Source organism: Xyrauchen texanus, chromosome 29, assembly GCF_025860055.1.
Source record: "Xyrauchen texanus isolate HMW12.3.18 chromosome 29, RBS_HiC_50CHRs, whole genome shotgun sequence".
Taxonomy (NCBI): domain Eukaryota; kingdom Metazoa; phylum Chordata; class Actinopteri; order Cypriniformes; family Catostomidae; genus Xyrauchen; species Xyrauchen texanus.
In genome coordinates, this window is record NC_068304.1 from 15,828,025 (window position 1) to 15,852,892 (window position 24,868).

Genomic DNA, 24,868 nt, shown 5'->3' on the forward strand with positions numbered 1-24,868 from the left:
ACCTTTTCCTCTGCCTTACAAATACAATTATAAATGTATCAGAAGACATGTATAAATATTATAGGATGGAAACCAATGTTCGTGTTTTAGAAATGTTCTTTTGTCTTGAATGGTCCTTTCAAGAGGCTCTTTATTGAGGCTTTGGGTGCAGAGTAGTTTTAGGGTTTCTGAGCAACATGAAATATGCAGAATTATCTATTTTATTACAAACATTATAATTACAAACTAGAGACTCAGTGCCACAGAGAGATTGTCAGAATTTCCTTCTCATGCAAAGCCATGAGTAACTAAGACAATACTACCTACATAAATTATAACAAAAGTAACCTTTTAAAGGGCAGATCAAGTAGAAATAGCCCCTTAAAGTAACATGTGGGTCTGTATGACATACGTACATGTAAAGCAACCAGCCACAGTTTGTTTGTTTTTATGTGAAATTTAGGGGCAGGCTTTTCTGAAACATTTGATGCCACAGTGTCTGTAGGGACAGTAGGGATGGAACAAACATATTTAAATAATTGTAGAAAAGTTGTGTCCACTAATGGATCAGAGAAAACTGAAGAAATTAGCAGAAATATGTTCAGGTTTTTGGAAGATTCTGATAAACATCTATCAAAATCTGTTTTTGTTTCTGCTGTATTTGCATCTTTTACAGTCTGTGCTTCCATAATTGAGGGAGTGATTCCATAAATGAAGATGTATTAATGCACACTTCCAGAGAGAATTGTTTTGTCATGCCCCTCTTTAAAAAGGGCGAAAGAACACCATTCTTCCATCTAGCTGGCCCTCGAGGTCTCTAAATGAGTCATGTTATTGGAGGAGGGAACTGCTGCTCTCACGACGAGGGACTTGCTGGGTGAGATCTGAGATGATCTTTAAGGCTTTCTTGGGCACGGCAGCCTCAACACAAAATGTGAATGAATAATGCTTTTAGAGAGGCGAGGGCCATTCCTCAAGCATGAAACACCTCCCAAAGCTCTGGTGACTTTTATCCAATGCATTTCAGCTAGCTATTATTTTTATCTAGCTGGTGCAATAAAAGATCTCCCATACTATTATTTTCACATTTTTTTCCCTTTCTTTCATCACTTTTTCCCCTTCTTTCTTTTTTCTTTTGAAGCCACTATTTATACCTGCATACATCCATATTTTAACTGCAAAAAAGTTTCAGATCCATTTCTGATTACCCCCTATTTCTGTACTTGTGTTTTTCAGTATAACTTCAAACATAACTTGTCTTTTTTGCCATGGAAAGCAATGTATTTGCTTAGGCTCAGTACTTGTGCACTTCATGCATATGTATTAAATTAATAACTATTTTAATTACACTTTAGTGATATAATCAATAAGTATTAAGCCATGATGTTTGTGACGAGGCAGGCAAAGAATGAGGATCTAAGTGCAGCTTTATTAAAATAAACAAGAAAACTCAGAATAAAGAAAAACACAGGGAACCGACCATAACAAAACATGCAAGAACTGACAAATAAACTGGGGGAAACAAGGGCTTAAATACACAAGGGAAAACAAGGAACACCTGGGGAAATAATCAGGGAATGAGAAACAATCAGGGGAAAACCAATCATAAAATGAAACTACAAAGAACTACAAAAACCTAACAGGAAACAGGAACTAAACAAGAACTTCAACTTAAAAACACAAAAACAAAAGACAACAGGGAATATGACAATGTTTTTGGCAAGTACTTGGAAGCAAAGTGAGAATATGTTCAAACCCACTCTGTCTTGTCAGATGGATGGATAGATGGAGGGAGGGAGGGATGGATGGACGGACGGATGGATGGTGTGACAGAGGTGCTGCAGGTACTCTTACTGAAATTACATAAATTAATCTATCATTCTTTCTACTGATTGATGCATTAGGATTTCTTAAAGGTTGATGCATTATAATTGAAGGATAAATCATGTATTTCATGTTGTAGTTTAAGTAAAATGCATATCATTTTCATAGTTTTGTGGATGCAATATGGTGGAGAATGTTGGATGGTGAGATGTAGAATGTGGTAGGAACTCTGCAATCTTATTTTTGAAAAACTGGCCGCTTCATTCGTATACAGTACATATGTAAATAGAAAGACATTTTGAGACTTTTGGAAATTTGTTTTGTTTGTTTATTTTTGTTAGTTTATTTGTTTTATTTTTCAGCACCTGTACATATTTGTCACTTTCCTAGGAACTTTGTAAATAAACACCATTACACTTATGTGCTTTGTGACTGAGCCTTCATTTCCTGGTTTTTGAACTGTGGTAAACACTCTTTTGTCATAGATAGAGAGATATATAGACAGACAGATGGATGGACAGATAGATAGAAACTCTTGGGAGAACAGATACAGCATGCTAATGAAATCAGACTTCTTGCCTCCGGCAGAGAGGAAAAGTTATTTTGAAAGCTGAATGAAAATTATCTTGCAAGTCAGTTGTTGTCCTTACTCAGCAGACATTGTTAGTTTAGTTATTTATTTATTTTCTATACAGAGTGTTTAAGTAAAGTGGACATGTTTTCAGGGAACTCCTGTTGTACAATCTCTAATCTGCAATTCCTGTCCAAATCTGCTGTGTGTGTGCATTGAACTTTAAATATTCCAAACAGGCAACCAAGAGCATCTGTAGTACACGGAGTGGTGGACTCATTTCCTGTCTTTTTCTGTTGCTTATTTCAGAGTGAAGGGAGGCTAATGTGACAGCGAAAAATATGTATTACAACAACAAGAAATACCCATCAAAAACGGTTTTTTTTTGCAGCATTTACATAAGATTACTTCTAACAGAGTGTTTGCTGGAAATATTGTGTCCTTTTTTGCAACAAATGCATTTGTCAAATTCACCAAACAATAGATATTTTTCCTTTCTCCCTGGTCACATCTCAAATACAGAAATAAAGAAGCAGACCTGAGTGAGCAGCCCTGATGCAGGTCAAAACAAGTCACTGCTATTTGGTAACAAGATTTGGATTCTCTCTTCATACAGTACACAACTTTTATGTATTCTGCTGTTTGTATCACCCTGGGTGCTGCTACTTCTGATAAATCCATGATGCTATTTTAAGAAACCCTCCATTCAGAGACTAAAAGAGGAACATATTGATGTAAAAGCAATGAATACAGTGGAAAAAGTTCATTTGGTCAGAATATGGGTGTATATTATTTACAGATATTGTATAGTTTTCATTTAAAATGGTCTGCACTTATATTGCACCTTTTTAACCTTAACGGTATTCAAAGCGTGTTACACTGTGACATAGTCACCATTCATACACACATTCATACAACAATGGCGGCAGAGCTGCCATGCAAAGCGCTAGCCTGCCATTGGGAGCAACTTGGGGTTCAGTGTCTTGCCCAAGGACACTTCGGCATGTGGAGTCATGTGGGCCGGGATTCAATCCACCGATCCTGCGATTAGTGGCCGACCCGCTCTACCAACTGAGCCACAGCCGCCCTGATCATTTTGGAATGATGTTTTCTCTGGCCAGCAGTATCCAGCCTGTTTATTCTTATATGTACAGCTTATATTGGAAATGTTGTGCTGTGTTAAAGAGTTATTTGTTCTGGTAACTCAAAGGATGGGATATAATAACACATGAGTTTATTTCACTGACTACATTCACATGCACAAGAAAATTTCAATTAATATAAAACTAAATTTTAAATTTTCGATTATTAATGTGGCATGTAAATAAACTAAATTAAGCCATAACCAGATTAAGCCAATATTCTGGTTTCTACAAATATGTTTAAGAAAGCTGGCATAAGCCTGCATTCATTCTTTGTCATGTAAACACCATATTTACCATATATTTCTTGTGACATTTTTTTTACTCTCGTATGGTGACATTAAGGACAAATTCAATTTTTGTAAATAGTTTTTCAAATGCATTGTAATGAATGGCAAGTACAAGTATTTACAGAAGTTCCAATGAATTCACCCTTTTCCTGAACGCAGAAGTGTCCCACGATTCAACTGTTTTCAGTTTCCAGTGTTTTCTCTTGCAGCGGCAAATATGCTTAGCTTGTAATGTAGCGTTTAAGGTATAACATTTGTAAAAATTGTCAAAAACAACTGTGGCGGTACTCTGCCAAAACTTCACAGAGTTGAGATGACTGTTTTATTTGTCCTGACCAGTGTAGATGACATGAAGCGATAGTCCAAGTTTAGTCACATTGATATAATTTATAAGTTAGAGTTGTTATGACAGCCAACAACCTCAAAAGTTCAGCTTGAAATACATTTTTAGTCAAAAAAGTAAATAAAATAAATAAATGGTTGTTGTTGGTTGTCTGAATCATTAGTTTTGGTAGTTTTTACAATGTGGCTCTAGAAAAGAAATAGAAAACAGACGATTAGAATCATCATGGCACCTCCCAGTGGTTGCTCAGGAATACTGTGGATAACAGGAAACAAATTTCCAGGTCTTTGTTTATTCAGAATATGTAAATTACTTTGTATATCGGAATATTCCAATAGCTGTGGAGCATGTAAATCTCTTTTGGAATTAAGGCTTAACCAGAATAAAGATCTTAATATTTTTTTTTAAATATGTGCATGTAAATGCTGTCACTGACATATTGTCTGTAGAGAAAAGAAAAAGAAAAAAAAAGAGGGAGGGAGGACTGTCACAATCAGTTTTGCATTAGTAAGAAATAATCAGCTAATTAACACGATTTAATACTGTCTAAGAGATAATTTTGGCTGTAGCAGCCAATGAACATCTATAATTTACAATGTTGTTAAGACCTCTGTTCTCTCTTTTGCTCTCTCTTTCTTTCTATCTTCCCTCACGTTTAATAAGTAATTTTCTTCCAAATGAAATCACTGTCTGCTCATAGCACATAGCAATTTTCGACTCAAGGTTATTTTCAAGTGATGCTAGCAAAAACCTTACTCGTATAATAAAAACACAGGCATTGCAGTGGGCTGGAATGAGGAAGAGTTTTTTCTACTGGCACATTAGGATATGTCTGCTGTCTATTGCTGTTACCCTTTAACCTATTTCACCTTACCAGGAGGTTTCAACATGAACATGAGCCTTTAAAATCTCTTGAACCATGTCAATGCAAAATGTCACAATGATGTTCAGAATGACACAAAGCAGTCTGCACAGACAAATAAATAAATAAATGTTTAATTAAACCTGCACATATAAAACCAAAAGATGGTAGGTGTGAAATGGTTCAGGGTTTTTCATATTTCTAATCTTAGGAACTATGCATCTTGAAAAGACTTGAGATAGAGCTGCTGTTTATATTGAAAACATTCACCCAATGTTAGCGGTCTGCCTGGCATTTAATGCAGTGTGTAAGGAATTTGGTTGGTTGATTCCCTTGAAAGGAGTAAAAACTGTGGTTCTGTGTTAATTGAGTTTGTGGATGGATGGAGAGATGGATAGTGTTCTGGAAGTGAAAACATCAATAGAGTCAAAGTCACAGTGAAGCATTCATGTCTACATTAATGAGACTTGGAAAACTTAATGGTTTAACATCATGCAACTCCACGTCCACATGTATGGAAGTTATATTTTGGCTTTGCTATATGCAATGCATAATTTCAATGAATTAAAACAGACTGAATAATGTTCACAAGACTCTACACTGTCATTTAATTGTTAAAATTAAAATTAATTGCACCGCGTCATGTGACATAACAGCATGATGCCGATTTCCAAGAAGCTCTCCTACTGGTGCAGCGCCAACAAAAGTTCCTCTGATAAGAAAGCTCTTTACGTTTTTTCATTGAAACCTGATTGGTTGTAAAGAATAGCTTCTCTATAGAGTACATTTTTTGCGCGTCATCTCGCTGATAAAGATGAAGTCCACATATGTGGAAATTAGGGCATTCCCTCAAAAGTTGAAAAAACATTAACACATCTGTGGGTCAATTCGCATTTAAATATAAATTATGGTATTGTTTTATTTTGTCATCAATGTACAATGCGGTTCTATTCAATAACATTAGTAAATGCATTCCTATATATTTACTATGCATTTTCACATTGAGAATAAATGTATTTTAGCACAAGCAGAACTATTTTGCTTTCAGAGGCTTTATATGGATTTAGAAGGGAAATATGGTGCATTTCTAACCGTTCTGAGACCAGTGCAGACAGACAGTACACTGGAGGTTAAGTCATTCACTAAATAGGGAGCAAAGGAGCAAGGCTGCATCCTATAGATGTCTCTGCAGCTATGTGCATTCACTCCTAAAAGTTCAGTTTCTGGCTGCAGATGATGTTTGGACCACTCAGCATGTTTGGCAGACATGGAACAATGACAATCAGTACATTGATTCAGAATTGTATAATGCAAAATGTTTGATGATGCTGGTAATTCATTTTTATAAGAATCTATTAATTCAGCTTTATAGGAAATCGGCTGTAATGTCTGTAATGTCTCAACAACATAAATAACCAACATTCCTAGACTCATAATAAACTATTTGATGAAAACAAAATTGACTATCTATAGCTTGGTATTACTTAAAATGTTACAACTTAGTCCCGCTAGTTTCAAATCAAAATACAAAATAAAAAAAGTATAATAAATAAATAAAATACCTATCAAAAAAGGAAATGGAAATGCACACAGTAGTCACGCAGGGGTCTCAGGAGGTTAACAATATATATTTTTTTAAATCTAATATGTAATTATTCATGTTAAGATAATTGAAAATTACTGATTACATAGCAGCATCTTATTCATTTAATTTTCTTAGTAGAGCCAATAGATGGATTATTGCTGCTTATGTAAACACAACTAATGAGGTGTAGTGAGACAAATGCAGTATGATTTTTTTTGTGCAGTATGAAGTGTATGTTTGAACTATACACGTGACCAAATTTCCTAATTGCAAACCCCAATAGCAGTGTAATGTCTTCCCCCTGAGTGCGTTTGACAGCTGACGATCATTTTCATCCATCAAAACAGATAACAACCCTCACATCAAGTTCTACAGCCACATATCCACCACACAAATCTGCTCACAATTGATCTCTTGTCATTGAGTGATGTTATAGTATAATGAATAATTAATCAAATAGTTGAATTGCATAATTAAAAGCCCTTTTTTGCCAAAGCTGTGGTATTGTAATATTTCATTTTCTAATGCATATGTCTTTTTTGCCTATATCATCTGTTACGTGACTATGGGTGCACACTATTAGGTGTGCAATGAAAGTGAATGGACAGAGTCATTTTCTGCCTAACATCTTTTTACATAGACAAGCGGATTGATGCAAACAGTGAAAAGTCCCAGTAATGTAATAACAAATAACAGCACACTTAGAAACCCCACTATTCCAATCAGACTAGATGACCGGAACTAACTGCAGATTAATACATAATTAATAAGGTGGTTGACTTATTTGCAAGTACCCTTTTTTTAGCCAAAGCTGGGTTATACTTTTAATATTTCATTTTACAATGCATGTTTATTCTGGCCATATGAAGAATGTCTTATATGTTAAGTGGGTAAGACATGAATGAGACATGTCTGAAGGAAGTGTCTTGAATAATACATTGTTTTAAATAATAGAAATGTGCTCTGTGGCAGTAGATATGGCAGTGGCAAAGTGAAGCAAGCATTGGTCATATTTCTTCTCTCTCTCTTTCTCTCTCTCTCTCTCTCTCTCTTGCTCTTTTTCTCTAACACTTATTCTGTCCTCCAGGACATGCACTAATGAATAAACCAAGCCAAAACAAACAAATTAGGAAGAAATGTATCAGGCTTGCTGCGAGAAGACATCTGAGATCGTTTTCTGATTGAAGATGGAGAGAAATATGAAGTCACAAGATAGACAGTAATTGCATGTGGACAGATGTGGGCTAAGCATAGTTGTGTAACAGCCAGAGTGCTCATCAAATGGCCCTGCTTTGAATGTACAGTGATAAATCTCACCAGAGAAGGCGACGAGTTCAATGGTAGACTTATGTAAATATACAAGGACTGCCTATGTCAGTAATCTACAGCAATGGTTCTCAACTGATTTTGCTTCAGGTGGCAATACCATACCAAATACAGTACAATACCAAACCCATAAAACAAAAAGTAGTGTAATCTGGGTCGCATTTTCTTATATATTGCATAGTTTTGTTCATGGCTTTCAAGGATGAGTGTGTGCCATGTGTCACCGTTCCTACTCGTCCAACCCAGAGAGGGATTCAAACTGGCAATTCCCGGCATGGGAGCCAGATGGGCTAGCAAGGAGTCTATAAATGCCATGGTCTCTAGCCTCTATCTGTAGTGCATCTCTTAAGGCCAGGAGAGTGAGGTTTACATACTGCACTGCTATCACGTACCAGCTGGCTACCGTTACACTCACCCTCCTAAACCTCACTCCCATCACGGTACCAGTGTCCTACTCTATATTCAAATCGGCGATCCCCCGCATGGGAGTCAGACATGCTATCAAGGAGGCTAGAAAAGCCATGGCCTCTAGCCTTGGTCACTAATGCATCTCTAAAGGCCATGAGAGTAAGGTGTACACACAACACAGCTATCACATATCAGCTGGCTGTCGTTACACACTCATCTGCCTAATGTGGCTACCTTCTATTCAAATTGTACCTGATATTACTCTTGAAAATGACTTTTGTTTGGGTAGCCTAATGTAGTCATGTTCATTCAGTTCACAGCATATTATATAATATGTTTTGCTTGAATAAAGTCAATTCATTTAGATCTAAACTGATGCTTCACAATGAGAGTAGTTGGCTTGAAAGAGAAAACTCACAAAGTTACTGAATAGCACCTGTTGTGGCAATGTGGCAGCATGAACTTGCATTGTCTTATAAATTGTGGTTTGACACATTTTGGAAAACAACATTGCACAAAATCAGGCTTTCATAGCTATACACATCTGTATTCACATACTTCCTTAGAGGATGTTTCGGCCTTTAGTTAACACAGCCTTTGACATCAACCTTAAAAAAATAAGTGTTTGCTCCACATTTTTAAAAGTTGATAATCCTATTTATTTTGCAAAAATATAAGGTTCGTTTTTATTTTTGTGCATGTAGTATTTTTTTCTCCTCAATTTCTCCTCCAATTTTTGGGTTGCGACCCATCTTTTGAGAACCACCACTCTATTATCCTCAGAATCTGAGGACATGAGGACATGCTGAATGTGGTGAGAGGAAAGAGAGCACTTGTTCTTCCCCCATGTCTCTGTGTTCACAGGGGCTGCGCTGAATGAACACCAGCAGGGTTTAAGTGCACTTGACAGAGATATAAACACTCCTCAGATGTGAGTAAAAAAAAAGAGATGAAGGGAGAGGAAAACAACAGCAGCAAGAATGCAGTGCCAGTTAAGAATACAGTATGTCTCTGGGGGGAAATAGACAGTGATATCAAAGGTGTATTTAAGGGACTGTGGCATCTGAGAGACTTCTGCTTAAGCAAAGGGTGTCGCTTTTGAAGTCAGCTTACGTAAGATTCGTCCTGCTCCACGGGCACCTCTAGCTCCTTACGGATGATTGCATATTTGATACAATGGATGCCCATGTGCATGCATCTCCTGGAAATGAGGCCTGGAATCAGCATGCTGAATGTAGTGAGCTCAGCTCTTGTAATGCTGAGATGTCTGTTTTACTGAAAATGAGGCACATTGGGGGTCTGACTGGGTGCAATGATGTTTGATAACTGCAGTAATGTGTTCGCTATACTTGATGTAGCTTAATTTGCAAGAAGTTTTGTGTAGCATTAGATTTATATATATAGAAAAGTCATACCTAAGAATGTTTTTTTGTTGTTGTTTTTTTTACCATACTGAAATTTCTGTTTCTTAATGCTAGTTATGCATTAAGTATCTTGAACTAGTAATGAAATATATTGTTTTTGCATTTATTATTCTTGGTTAATGTTAATTTATAATTAAACTCTTGTTCAATGTTACTTCATGTTATTTTAGAATACATTAACTAATCGTATTACATGGCTCTCTGGAATACTCATTTCTGATTGGTTAATCGAACCATCCAGTAGTCAGACTTTGCTTGTAACTACCGCACATTCATTTATATATCAGACCGCTTATCCAGGTTTTGTGAGCCATCTCTCCTGCTATTCAGCTCACTGTGCGATCTTTACAAGTAGGCTAATAAACCATTAAAACTCGTCAATGTTTCATGTGCATTTATTTATTTATTTATTTATTTGGCTTTAGTAGTCTTGTAATAGGCTGAATAATGAGCAGTTAGACGGTCATTACAAAATAAACACCAACAGAACTCTGACGCAAACCGGAGGTTGATTCCAGCTGTTCAGCAATTTATTTCTTCTCAAATTACATAATTTCAACGCAAATCGATATTTTATGTCTGTGTATTTATTTATTTGGTTTGTAGCTGTGTAATAAGCAAGATAATGACCAGTCATCTGGTTGTTATCACAAAATAACCCCTTTCAGGGTGATACAAGTCCCCTCCGCTTCACTTCGAGGTCCTGATCACCTTGTCAGGGTTTATTATGTGATAACAACCGTACATTATACCTTACTTAACATATGCTTATAATGTTAAATATATATTAGGAAATGTAGAAATTAACATTACCCAAGATTAATACTGCAACAATATTGCTGACTGTTAGTTCATGTTAACTTAAAGATAACATATACAACCTCATTGTAAAGTCTTACAGTTTTATTTTATAGATGTTATTTTATTTTTCAGAATTTGTTTTTAAATTGTCATTGTTTCAGGCTATAAATGGAAAAATAGAAGCATGACATTTATGCCCTAAGAATCTTTGGGACTCAAGGGAGGCTTTAAAAATGCCTTAAAAATGCAAATACTCTATATTGTATGTACATACTGTACAATAAGAATAACTAGAATTTTCCGTGAAATGTTTAAGCAAAAGTATCTATGGACTATGGAAGCTTAATCTGTTGTTCAGAACTAAAAACTTCTTTCCCAGCCCAACAATACGTTTTTTTAGAAACTACGTAGTAAAATGTCTTCTTCTGAACTTCCACTTTATTATATCTGGTAGATGAATAGAGTAAAACATGAGTAACATGTGATACCCAGTCACTCTGAACACCACAAAAGGAAAACACTTTCTGTTTTTTTATATCCAGAATCATGAGAACTTTAGGAAAGAGTGGCTAAAGTTTATTTAAAAAAAAAAATGTATTATAATTTTTTTTTCTGATGATGACATGCAGAAATCACCTTCATCATGTGCAAGATATAACTGAAATAGGTGCCTTGAAATATCATACCTGTTTCTATAATAGCCCTAGGCTCGGTAAACTGTGGGGTAAAAGAAATCTGCTGGCTGTGGTCAGATTGTTTATTCAGCCAATCAATCAATCATTCAGTCAATCATTGTGCGCGTTCACAGTGAAGCCCAGATATGCTTGTATAAGTGCAAGTATGGTGTTCTGCTCCTAACAAAACGCACAGGGCTGGAAGGCAAAATGCTCAGGAAAATATCAATCGACCTCCATAAGCTCCAACACAACAGTCTCGAGGGTGTCTATGTGTGCGCACGTCTTTGCAATATGGAGTTTTGGAAAGAGGGGGCGTGGCTAATTCAACTTTTCTTGTGAAAATTCCAGAATGGCTAAAATTCACTTGCCATGCCTTTAAAGGGATAGTTCTCTCACAAATGAAAATTTACCTCATGTTGTTCCAAACATGGAACACAAAAGGAGATGTCTGTCATAGTGTTGGGTTCGAGTCCACCTTAGTCGAGTCCGGAATTCGAATTGTAACCATAAAAATATTTTAAGCTTATTTTAACTTTCACATCTAAGAAAACACAATTGTCAATATAAATGAAACAACATTTTATGATTAGTTATTATTTGTTATTGTTTCGAATTGTAATTTAGTTTTTTTTTATTTCTACTTAATTTTAAATTTGTCATTTCAATTTAGTTTAGTTTTTAACTAACATGATCCCTACCTAAAGAAATAATATATACAGAGATTTCTTTTTTGTCTCTATCTGCAGACTGGATTGTGAAAATATTGAGTCAACAAAGTAGTTACTAGCGCTCGCCGAGAAGTTACAGGACTGACAGGATGACACAGAGCACGAACACTAAGCACATGACGTCATTGCCATGTTAACCAGATACATTTCAGCTGATTTACTGAAGACTAGAATGAATGTAACTTCAAATCAACATGCGACACAACAACATTTATTTTCTTCTCTGCAAACGATACCAGAGATAATAGCGAGAATGACAATGAGGATATTTAATTTAAGAAGAAACAATCAGTGACCCTACCAAAAACCGGGACATCTGGTCACCCAATCTACAATTAAATTATAAACAAAACTTTTTGCTGGCCAAAATAACTTCCTATTTCATTGTGCAATTTACTGTGGAAAAAACTGTAAAATAATTTAAGCAGCTCGTCAATGCTTTTAAAATAGAAAAACAATGAATAGGTGCTGTTCATCTGTTTTTCAGTGTTGCAGTCTGCTTTAGCAATAAAAAAAAATAAAAAAATCCAGACTATTTTAAAAGTTACAGTTAATTCAACTTGACAACACTGCGTGGAACACAAGAGACTACATATGCCTACATGTGTAGTAGATACATTACACCTAAAAGACTTAATAGACCAGTATTAATAAAAATATTCTGAATTTTTATATTTATATGTTGTTTTAGTAAACTGTGAGTGACATGATGTGGGTGACTTGACTTAATTAAGTTTTTAACCATGATGAAACCGCGATGCGAGAACCTTTTTGATTTTGATTTGACCAGTGTGCGATTTTACCAGTTGTCAGGTCCCATGCCATGGAAAACTGCCCTATATTTTCTAGTACATTGGCTACATACCTGTCTTTATGTGTTCGTCATGCCAGCCACCTTGGTAAGTGATGTTATACAGTAGTTTCCGTAGTAACATTCAAGCGTATTGGTTGACTAAGTGTGCCACTCTGCAGGTGTGTTTGCTCAACACGGTGAAACAAACTATGGCTATGTCTACGACATCAGTGGGTGCTACATCTGCTTGTAGACAGAGTGTCCATTTGTTTCTGTTTCATTATTTGTATTTATTTATTTTGTTCATCGCATCACAAATCAAATGCCATGGACTCGGCTGATTCAGAAAAAAATCCAGAGTCCCAAAGGCTCGAGTCCGAGTCAAGTCCGAGTCAAGTCTAGTCCGAGTAAAAATGCATCCGAGTCCATTAAAAGACATTCATACTCGAGTACGAACTTGAGTACCCCAACTTTAGATGGTCAGAATCTTATCATCAGTCACATTCACTTTTATTGCACTTTATTTTTCCATACAATGAAAGTAAATGTGATTGAGACTGAACATTCTGCCTAACATGTCCTTTTGTGTTCTACCGAAGAAAGGAAGTTGTATGGGTTTGAAATTACCTTAGGTTGAGTAAATGATGACAAAATTTTCATTTTTGTGTTAACTATCCCTTTAAAAGATTCTGTTGCAATTGAAAGATTGGATTATGTAAAATGTAACAATCTATGCAGGTTTTGTAAAAAGGCTGTTATTAAAGGATAAAGCAACACCAACTATATTTCACCCAATAGCAAACCTGTGAGTGTAGTTACTAATTTCACATGTGAAAAGTGAGTTAATGGAGAAGTGGAAATAAATATGGTGCAAAATGGTCATGTAAAACAAAACAGTGACTGTTTGTGGTGCCTCAAAGAGATAGAAATTATTATATGACCCCCTTAAAGACCACATTTAAAATCTATGCATTGTGATTAGAGTGCATTGCTTCTATGGTATCTGACATGTGCCAAGGGCACGGCGTGTTTAGTTCTACACCCATCTTGCACGCATTCCATGGAGTCAGCGCTCTGGCTGATAAAGACAGTATGAAAATGGATGCTTGTAAATTCTCCCTTTGTCTCTCTGAATACCAGAGTGGAGAGTAGCAGGCTGTGATGATGTATCAAACCATTAGTGCAATAAATTCTGATGTGGGTCTGTATCATTAAGAACATCAGATCTGTTGAACAGACTCATGACTACACTGGTCGGAGTGAGACAACGAAACTGACCCATGCCTCCATGAGAGACAGAGGGGGCAAGAGAGAGTGATGTTATGCATTACTGGCAGCGGTTGCAGCATGCAGCACTTGGGTAATGTGCTGGCAGAACGAGGAACTCCCCCGTTCTGGCCACTCTGCGTAATGGATCATTCCTGATGGGCTCTTAGGATAATGTAAAATGGCAAGTGCTATCATTGGTCATTTCCACCAGGATGAGAAGGGAGGGGAGTCATATCATCCGTTACTGACACTGGGAGTGATGGGCTGCTAATTTGAGCTCATAATGTCCTAGTTCAGAGCCAGGGAAGTTATATAGTCAAAAGTTTGCTCAAATTGCTTAAAGGAGGTAATTTGATCCAATATTAAAGGGATAGTTCATTCTAAAATTTAAATTCTGTAATTACTGGCTCACCCTCATGTTTTTTACATACAATGAAAATGAAAGAGGACTAGGGTTGTCAAGTCCAAATTGAAAAAAACTAAAACTAAAATTAAAAAAATGGTCTAGATGCACTATAGTCTAAGTCTTCTGAATATATAGTTTTTGTATATTTTGGACATGATACAGTATATAAAGTTATACATATTTTTATATTGTTTTGATATCGTTGCTGTTAGGTGTGTGTGTGTGTGTGTGTGTGTGTGTATATATACACACACACCGAACAGCAACAACATTAAAACTACTTGCCTAATATTGTGTAGGCCCCCCTCGTGCCGCCAAACAGCACTGACCCGCATCTCAGAATAGCATAAAACAGTTACCATAGACTTTGTCAGTTCGAACCAGTCTGGCCATTCTCTATTGACCTCTCTCATCAACAAGACATTACTGTCCAAAGAACTGCCACTCACTGGATGTTTTTGGTTTTTGTAACCATTCTGAGTAAATTCTAGAGATTGTTGTGTATGAAAATCCCAGGAGATCAGTAGTTACAGAAATACTCAAACCAGCCCATCTGGCACCAACAATCATGCCATGGTCCAAATCACTGAGATCACATTTTTCCCCATTATGATGGTTGATGTGAACATTAACTGAAGCACCTGGCCCATATCTGCCCATATCTAGATAAACGCACGAATGATTGTTGGTGTCAGATGGTCTGTTTGAGTTTTTCTGTAATTGCTGATCTCCTGGGATTTTCACACACAACAGTCTCTAGAATTTACTCTGAATTGTGCCAAAAACAAACAAACAAAACAACACATCCAGTGAGGGGCTGTTCTGTGGACAGAAATGCCTTGCTGATGAGAGAGGTCAACAGAGAATTTCAGTTCTAAACAGTCTGGCCAAAATCTACAGTAACTCAGCAACCACTTATTTTCAGTCGTTAGTAACTGAAAAGCTTGAATTCATGAGATAAGTACAGATGTTCATCATAAATGCATCCTTTTTTTGATTCAGATATTTTCAGTTAATCAGTTGATCCATTTCACAAAACTATTTCTGAATTATGTTCACAAATTGGACTGAACTCACTTAATGATCCAACAGCCCACTGAATGGAAATATTTTCATTGAGTTGTAACTTAACTTTCAGTTTGTCTCTCATATGAAGTTATAATATTATAGATAATAATATATCTATAAGACTTAGAATTTAGAACACAAGTCATACGGACCATTTTTTTTCTTTATGTTTTTTTCATTTTGTAGCTTGACAACTCCAGTCCTTGTTAACTTTCATGATGGGGAAAAGAGTGGCAAGGATATTCTTCAAAAATTCACATTATGTGTTTCACAGAAGTTAATTTGGGTTTGGGATAGAGCTGTCAACAACACCTAAGTAGTTCACTGTAGTTCCTGCATAGATACTTATTAATGACAGACCATTATTATAATGTGTTACCATGACCCTCACTTTAGAATAATAGTCCAGATAATTTGTAATTCCTTCATGTTTAAGTGGTAACACTTGACTCATTACTTATGGGTTACCAGAATTATTTAAAAAAGACCTTCAGTAATATCAAACATGCAGAAGTTAATAATTTGTAATTAACAGAAGAGATATCCCAAGGAATGCACAGGTTGGGCACATACATCCCTATATTTATGTAAGGTAAGCTGACTATGATACTCTACCAGACAATGTTGCCTTGATTTTCATAAATTAATTTCCACAAAGATTGCACATGAGGCACATATTTCTCTGAAGGCGCATTTCATGATCTTGTTCACAATAAAAAAAAAAATTATTCACATTTTGGACACTTGTTAATGTTTTATTTAGTAATTCATTAGTATTTATTTTAAATTAGCCATAGTTAGTTAATATTTCTCAATGAGGCAAAGCAGATTCAGTAATTATTGATTATATAACAGCAAACTACCACAGTCATCAGTTCACTATTACTTACTGATTATTTAATCTATTAGTTAATAGTAGTAACTAAAGTGTTAATGTAGTGCTACTAATTTGACCTGCATTAATTCCTGCATATGACCTATTAATGGCGGACCATTATTATGAAGTGTTACTGAATCTTTCTCTGAAATATGACCAGAATTATAATATATTAGAATGTTAAAGATATAATTTCAGGTAGGGGAAACAATGTTCAAGACATCTGATTTCTAAATCGACATTGTCTCCTATGTCCAAAAATTAGGACCCTAGACACCTAGGGTACTAAAATGTACACTTTCGGGGCAGTTAAGGTACAAATCAATCCGCTTAACATATAAAAGCTACAGTATTTGTATCTTTGAGGGTAAGGCCCCAGTGACAATTTGTTTCTAACAGTGAACAATGAATAAATATAAACCAGTCAGCACTATGTTATAGCTATTATTCATTGCAAAGAACACATCTGGCTGTGAACAAAGGTGCATAAAATGATTCAAAAATGAAGTCAAAAGATTTCATTAGTTATATATTTTCAAATCTTAAGTAAAAATTAAAACACAAAAAATAAATATAAATGAATGCTTTAAAAGATGGTGACAGTAACTTTGTGTTGCACATAAACTTAGGTCGGTGCTATAGTACTACCACAGACTCAGATTTATAATTCCGCCAGTACCAGTGTTTTTCATTAAGTACAGTTAGTTGGAGTTAGAATGTAACTAATGCTTATGCAGCGAGACGCTGTGAAGAGCAAATCAAGGTATAGTCAAGACACAACTGCTAAATCCTTAACCTAATGGGCCGTTGACTCCGAAACGCATCAAGATGGATGTCTTTGACTTTATGCCTCACTGTTTTTCAGCGTCATGTGCAAAAAGCAATAATTTTTTTTAGATATTGTGCCATTTCAAAAGGAAATTTAGACTTTAAAATGTGTCTCGAGACACCCGTGTTCTGTTTTATTCATTGCACTGTGTCTTTTTCAACCCAAGAATGCGATCGGTCTGAACGGCCTGTAAATCATCTTCAGTGCTTGGCACACATCCAAAATTTGAATGCTCATTTTAGCATTTGAATGTGCATTTTTATATTAAATTTGACAAATATTCAAATTTCGAATTTTTATTTCACAGCCTCAGTCTAGACGTAACATGAGGGTGAGTAAATGATGACAAAATGTAATTTTTTTATTATTACTTTAGCAGCAAACAATCTTATAAGCTAAAATTTTCTTTCCCGAAAAACTATTCCTCAGCACCTTTAAAGTTATGTTTTGGCATAGTTTGTAATTTCACAAATAAAAAACAGCTATGTGACAGGGGAGTGTCTGAGGGGACAGATGGGGAGTTCTAAGCTCTTTGATGAGAGTGATTTGCGTAAGATTAAAGTGTTCCATGGGCCAATTGCTCAAGCATGTCAAGTAAGCAGTAACGTGTTTGGCCTGGGGTATTGTGCTCAGTGTACATGTGTGCCAATTGTGTTTACTTGAGGCAGAGAGACAAGACGTGATGTGCGTTTCGCCTTTTTGCTTTTGAATGTGCAGCTCCCGGGGGTGCGTGAAACGCACACAGTTACGGCACCGCGAGGTGATGGGGAGGAATGAATAAGTGATGTGGGCTTTAGGGAGGCCCAGCTCTGAGGCAGTGGGGCTCAGAGATTGAGATAGAGAGGCGAGGCAGATGCTAGTGCGTCAGCCATCACTGCACTCTCAGGTGGGCCCTTGTGAAACTTCACACTGTGAGAAGCAGATAAATCTTCGTTCTCACTTTTCTTCACTTGAAACCCCTCCCGTCAAGCCTCCAAATGTGTACCCACACTGTTGTTCTTCTTTCATAATTTCTTTCATTTCCCTCACTGAACTCTTGAAATGAACTATCAATCAACAATACTTTACATTTATTGCATGTATTAATTTTGGTTAATGTTCATTTCAACATAAACTTTTTTTTTTTAATCAAACATTGTAATTGTATGAACTAACTATGAACTAACAATAAATAATGAACAATTTTATTTTTATTAACTAACATTAACATAGGTTAATAACTGCTGTAAAAAAAACACTATTTGTTCATGATACCTAATGCATTAACTAATGTTAATGAATGGAACCTTATTGTAAAGTGTTACCAAGTAATAATAATAATAATAATCAAGAGGAACCATAATTTCAAACAAACAGCCATTACTTGTAAATTCTAAATGTTTTATTCAAGAAGTTAAATTCAGGAAAAATCTTGGCAAGTTAATCAAGGCAATGAAAACATGCTTTGTTTTGTTTATTTTTACTAAAAGAAGGAAGAATGACATGTAATCAGTTCCCCTTCTGTCGCTCTCTCCACGTTGTGTTGGAGAAGCGACACTAGGGGTCTCTCTTGAGCGCCGATATATGTCTCTGTTCTATGAAAACAGGCCAATGAGAAGTTGGCAGACGGTATTTGCATATCCCGCCCCCGGACATATGGGCATTTAAGTGGGGCAAATACGGGAGTTCATTCAGAACATTTTTTTCGGATCCGATGGTCGTGTATGCAGTTTGCTGCGAGTTACACACCAGTTCCTGCTCTTCCTATGACACTCTGCATGCTGTTGGATTTGACGGCGCACAACAGCGGCTTTCTCCTTCGCATTCTTGCCCCTGGGTGCTTCGACAGCGCAGACAAACTCAGAAAGAGTTTCTTCAAAAAGACTGATTTCCTCTAAAAGAGCAAGACACAGCGGCATTGAACGTCTATTTCAGGACGCGTCTTTCTCAAGATGCTTTTCCGCCCCTGTGTTGTTTCTGGATGCGGCAGAGTGCTCTCCGCTTCAGACGGCCACAGGCGTTCTCTCGTGTGTTTGGGCAGCGATCACACCGAGGCTGCGTTTGTGGATTGTTCATGTTCTCACTGCGAGAACATGACCATGACAACGTTGTGGTCGCGGCTTGTTTTCAACAGAAAGCAAGCCACTCCAGCCGCCCCCCACGTTGCTCCTCCTTCCCAGGGGATTGAGGACGATGCGGTTGGCGATGGAGGCAATTTGGGGATGGCAGCGGGTGCAGTTCCGCCGGGACATGCTCGAGGTAACAGCGGCTCGCCTCACAGCCAGTCTGACTATCCTCTCGAGCCCGAAGTGGATGAGCTCGCCGCTGAATCAGAGAGCGCGGTGTCTGACGTGGTGGACTCCCCTGGGCTGCAGCTTTCGGGCCTGCACGCCCAGGCTGAGGCCGACGCGCAGATGACCGATATGCTTTCCCGGGCCGCCGCTATGGTGGGCTTGTATTGGAGCCCTCCATCCTCCCCACAGCCATCACGGCTGGACGACTGGTTCCTGGGGTCCGGGCGCCACTCACAGCCTCAACTTGGTCGAGATGCGTGAAGCTGACAAGTCTCGCTTCCTCAACGCCCCGTCTCCCAGTTCGGCCTCTTCGGCGACACCGTCGAGGACTTCGCCCAACAGTTCTCCATGGTGAAGAAGCAGACGGAGGCCATCTCTCACATCATGCCCCGCTGCAAACCTGCCGCCCCGGGCCATGCCCCGTCTGCTTGCTGAGGGCGTCCCCCTGGGGCTAAGAAACACTCAACCCTGGCCCAGCTCTCAGCCCCAGCGTCGAGCACTCTGTGGGAAGCGCACGTCCCCTGTCTCACGGACCACCTCAAGGACCTGGAATGCTCCCAGGCGCTCCGGAGACAGCTGACCCAGAGTCCAATACGTTAGCTCCAGAGGTGGTAAGACCGCTCCGTCCCCTGGTGGAGGGCCAGGAGGAGAATCTTGTGTTTTTTCATTTGCCGCACCCCCTAACAAGGGCTGTGGTACCCAAATTCTCAATAACAGAGCTATTTCCTTTGTCTCTGGGTCACCTGGCCCGCAAATGGCATTCTCACGGTACTTTGCTTCCATATCTCAACAGTCCCGGTATTTCAACGCGGTACCCCCGCCCTCAGCCCCACGACTGTCCCCTGGCCGGCCGGTTCAGACGAGTCCAGAGGACGCCAACATCGGACCTCCTCCTCAGTCATGAACCCATCTCCTGCAGGGTGCGCAGAGCAAGGTAAGTGCTTCGAATTTGTTCTCAGCACCAAAGCCTCGGGACGCACCACATATTACCTGTTCCGCCCCGCTGCAAGCCCTGCTGGGTACATCCAAAATACTTGTCCCCTTGGTGCCCCTAGCACGGAGTTTAGAGGCGTGGCTTTCACTGCCAACCCGTCATGCTGGCTGCACCGGACCATTCGACTCGGTTACGCAATTCAGTTTGCCAGGCCTCCGCCCCCCTTCGCGGGCGTCCGTTTTTCCGCTGTATACGGCGAACATGCCAAATCCCTGCAATAAAAGCAAATCACCTCTCTTTGACTCAAAGATGCAATAGAGGCTGTCCCTCCAACCGAAATGAAGAAGGGTTTCTACAGCCCTTACTTCATTGTACCCAAGAAAGGCAGCGGCTTACAACCGATCTTGGACTTGCGAGTTTTCAACCGGGCTCTGTCCAAACTCCCGTTCAAAATGCTCACCCAACAGATTCTGTCTGGCTTCTGGCATCTAGATTGGTTCGCAGGGGTAGACCTGAAGGACGCATACTTTCACGTCTCAATTCTGCCATGACACTGACCCTTTCTACGGTTCACGTTTGATGGCCAGGTGTATCAGTACAAAGTCCTCCCATTCGGCCTGTCTCTGTCCCCTCGCGTCTTCACGAAAGTCACAGAGGCAGCCCTCGCCCTCTCTCCGAGAAGCCAGCATACGCATACTCAATTACCTCATGACTGGCTCATCCTGGTCCCCTCGCGAGAGTTACTATGCGCGCACAGAGACCAGGTGCTCAGGCACCTCAGCCGTTTGGGACTTCAGGTCAACTGGGAAAAGAGCAAGCTCTCCCCGGTTCAGAGCATCTCTTTTCTCGGCATGGAGTTAGACTCAGTCTCAATGTCAGCACGTCGGTGCTGAAATGCCTCGCTTCCTTCAAGCCAGACACTATGGTCCCTTTAAAACGTTTCCAAAGGCTCCTGGGGCATATGGCATCCTCCGTGGCGGCCGTGCCGCTGGGGTTGATGCATATGAGACCACTTCAGCACTGGCTTCAGACTCAAGTCCCGAGATGAGCATGGCACCGCGGCACACCTAACACTTTCGCGAGATTCTACAATCTCCGAGTTGAGTCAGTATCGTCCCGTGCTTTCTCAGGTCCCAGCCCATAGAACTCGGTAACACGCTGACGATCTGGCTGGGTGAATCGCTTGTGCCTAGCTCCCTTTCCCTCAGCCGTGGTCAAATAGTGTGCCTTTGTTCCCAGGAGACCCCATCTCTCGGATCCCTGGTTGATTCCTCCCTAGCCCTCATGGGTCCGCAGTTCAGCAGAGGAACTCGCCGACACAAGCCACTATGGGTACTCAATCCACCCTGTACTGGAATAGGTGCTCCACAGGTTAAGGCCTCCTGTTCGGACTCCCCTTGTGTGTAATCTCTGCAGTACTGTCCCCTCACGGGCTGACTCCCGTGTCTCCCTTAGGCAGTTCCAGCTGCTTCGGTCGCCGTGCTGTAGCACTCCTCCCTCTACAAGGCTGGATCTACCACCGCGCCAACTTTCCCACATAAGACCTAAGCGGCCATGTGATGTATTCGCCACTTTTACCTCCCCTGCAGGGTAGGTGTGGTTTCCACAGCGTCTTCTCCCCCTGAAAGAATAGGAAACGGGGTAAGACCCCCTTCCCTTAATGCATGTAAGGGCCCGGCCGTAATTGCTCTTTGTGAGAAACATAGAGAGAAAAGAGGCCCAGCCAGGCTTGGCCCGTTCCCAGGTTGGCAAGCATCAACTTGTTCCCCTCACTAGGGTAACCAGAAGGATTCTGATGACTTCTGGTGCCTCATCAGGCCGATTGGGGACCGGGTGCACGATATTCTGACCCGGCCCCGCCCCCCTCTGCTCCACACACCAATACAACATTTGTTCTTGATTTCAATTGTTGTATTTTTATGATGTTTATATATGCAAAACTTTTCTTTTGAACAATCTGAATGATGTCACAAAGGAATCGTTGAATCAAAGTTTTGAATAACTTAATTCAAACAGGTAGTTTGAATTGATTTATGTATATAAATCAAAAGGCCCTTTTCCAACATCGGGCTGAGCTGTTCTTGTTGCAGAACCGTGCCGTTCCTTCGTGATCTGGGCTCGTTGACACAGTTGTGTTTTCTTACAGTGCCTGAAATTATCTAATCTATTGCTATTTTTCAGTTTAAAGGTAACACGTTAACAAAATGTAATTACAAAAAATAGTTATGTGATATTTTCAAGCAGGTTAACCCAAACACTCCCCAATCTGCCATTGATCACACCAACATATAGTCTGGCCCTAAATTCATGTGATTGGTTGAGCAATTGTTTCTACTGTATGTTAAGCTGACTGTGATTTTTGGGGCAATAAACCTACGAATGGATTTATACTTGTAGTTGTATCAGCATTCTACATTGGGATAGGAGAAAGATTTTTAACATAGAAAACAATTATACAGAACACTTTTTATTTTATATGTACAGCAAAATCATTGTAAACATATTGTGAATGTTTGATATACATTGCCTTGCCTTGCCTCACCCCATGTCTTGTGTCATGACAAGCAAGAAGCAGTACGTCTTGATCAAATAGTGTAGTGCCTATAGTATGTGTGTATTTCTGAGAACTAATCTGTTCTTCTACTGGATCTCTTCTCTACGGCACCATTAGAGCAGACATGCTCTCATACCGCAGATCTGCTGCAATCACAGAAAAACACTCATTCCCACTCAGGCCTCTCAATAATTGCTGACCACAGGCAGCATAGGTAGCCATTACCGATAAGGCAGGCCTAAAGACCCGGTCCATTTCTTCTCTATCACTCCTTGTATGTTATTTAGATTTTTTTTTATTAGTATTTATTTTCTTTTTTATCAGAGACTGCGGTTTCTGAATAAAATAATGGCCATTACAGTATTTCAAAAGAAATTACAGTGGTTAGATTCCATGTCTGTCCATATCTACATCATATTTCATATTGGTTTGAGAAAAATAGAAAGAGAAAGTAGTGTGAAACCAATCATATAATCGGTTATAATTATGAAAGCAGAATAAATATGCATATCAGCTTTTTAAAGTAAGATGTAAACATTTTGTTGTTGAAATCAATGTTAAGTAAATATAAAATATTAAGTAAATTGTAATATTATTAATAATATTATACTTTAATGTATGTATTATCTTAAAACCCCCAGTGAACAGCTTATTTGAACTTCATGCCTTAATGTCTATGTCTTTGAGCCCTGTTAGTTAGTTAGTGGAGTGAAAAATACTTTGAGAGAAAATTGACTAAAGTGCAGCTGTTTTCTCTTTTAAAAGATGTAAAATGGCAAAGTCAAACTGTACATGCATCCAACCAAACAATACTGTATTTTGGTGCAAATTAATCTGACACGTGGTCAAGACACATTAAATGCAGGTGCTCATGCAACAATTACTTACATTACAAAAAATACATATATATATATATATATATATATATATATATATATATATATATATATATATATATATACTGTATATTGTCATTGTAATGACATTCTAGTTTAATACGATAAAAAAAAAATTTGTTGGGATAGTGTTGGTTCATCGTCTGAGAACCACTGGTGTTAAACCTCTCGAGAACTTATCTTCATGTGTGTCATTTACATTATCATTGTCAAACATAAACATGTGTATTTCTTTTCCTGAAAACACAGAATGTTTAATGCAATATGAAAAAAATAACCTTGCCATCCATCTAACGTTTTCTCCATGATGCTTTTTTAGATTTATTTGTATTATCTTTATTTATCTTTATGCTTTTTTAGATTTATTTGTATTATCTTTATTTATCTTTATTAATGTAACTCTCCCACAAACAGCTCAATTTTCTCTTTGTTGTGTGTATGTTAACCATGTACTCTCTCTCTCTCTCTCTCTCTCTCTCTCTCTCTCGCTCTCTCTCTGTGTCTATCTCTCTTTCTTACAGCTCCAAGTATCCACCACTGACCTAAGTGGCAAGTTGGTTGAGGGACCAGTGGACCTAGATGTGACTGTTATTGACCAGAATGACAACAGACCGATCTTCAAAGAGCCACGGTACTCTGGGGAAGTTCTGGAGGGCTCCTCCACAGGTATTCTTCCCTGACCTATAGCTCTCTCTAAAAGTGCTCATGTTCTTGTTGTGGAATGAGTGTGTTTGGGGAACAGATTACTGGAGGAAGAAAGCTGAAATAAGAGTTGGCTAAGGGTCTAAAGGTTGTTGATAGAAGGTGTAGTTAGAGAGATGGTTTTGGTTTGATTTGATATAACACAGCCTCTGCAACAAAAGGACTGTCATTGTGACAAAGCCAACATACTGTTCATCTACAGAATCCATCCATCCATCCGTCTGTCCTTCCATCCATCCATCCATCCACATTCTCTCTTTCTGACTGTAAGGGCTGAAAAAAAATGTAACTTCAAACTTTCAAAACT

General features: G+C 38.6%; 1 protein-coding gene across 1 annotated transcript in view; it reads left to right on the forward strand.

Moving 5' to 3' along the window:
* The window catches only part of LOC127623370 (cadherin-13-like), a 532,010-nt gene that overhangs the window by 261,442 nt on the left and 245,700 nt on the right, over positions 1–24,868 (forward strand). Inside the window, exon 7 of the mRNA XM_052097812.1 lies at positions 24,381–24,525. Coding sequence (XP_051953772.1) covers positions 24,381–24,525 — 145 coding nt within the window. The remainder of the gene's footprint in view (positions 1–24,380; positions 24,526–24,868) is intronic.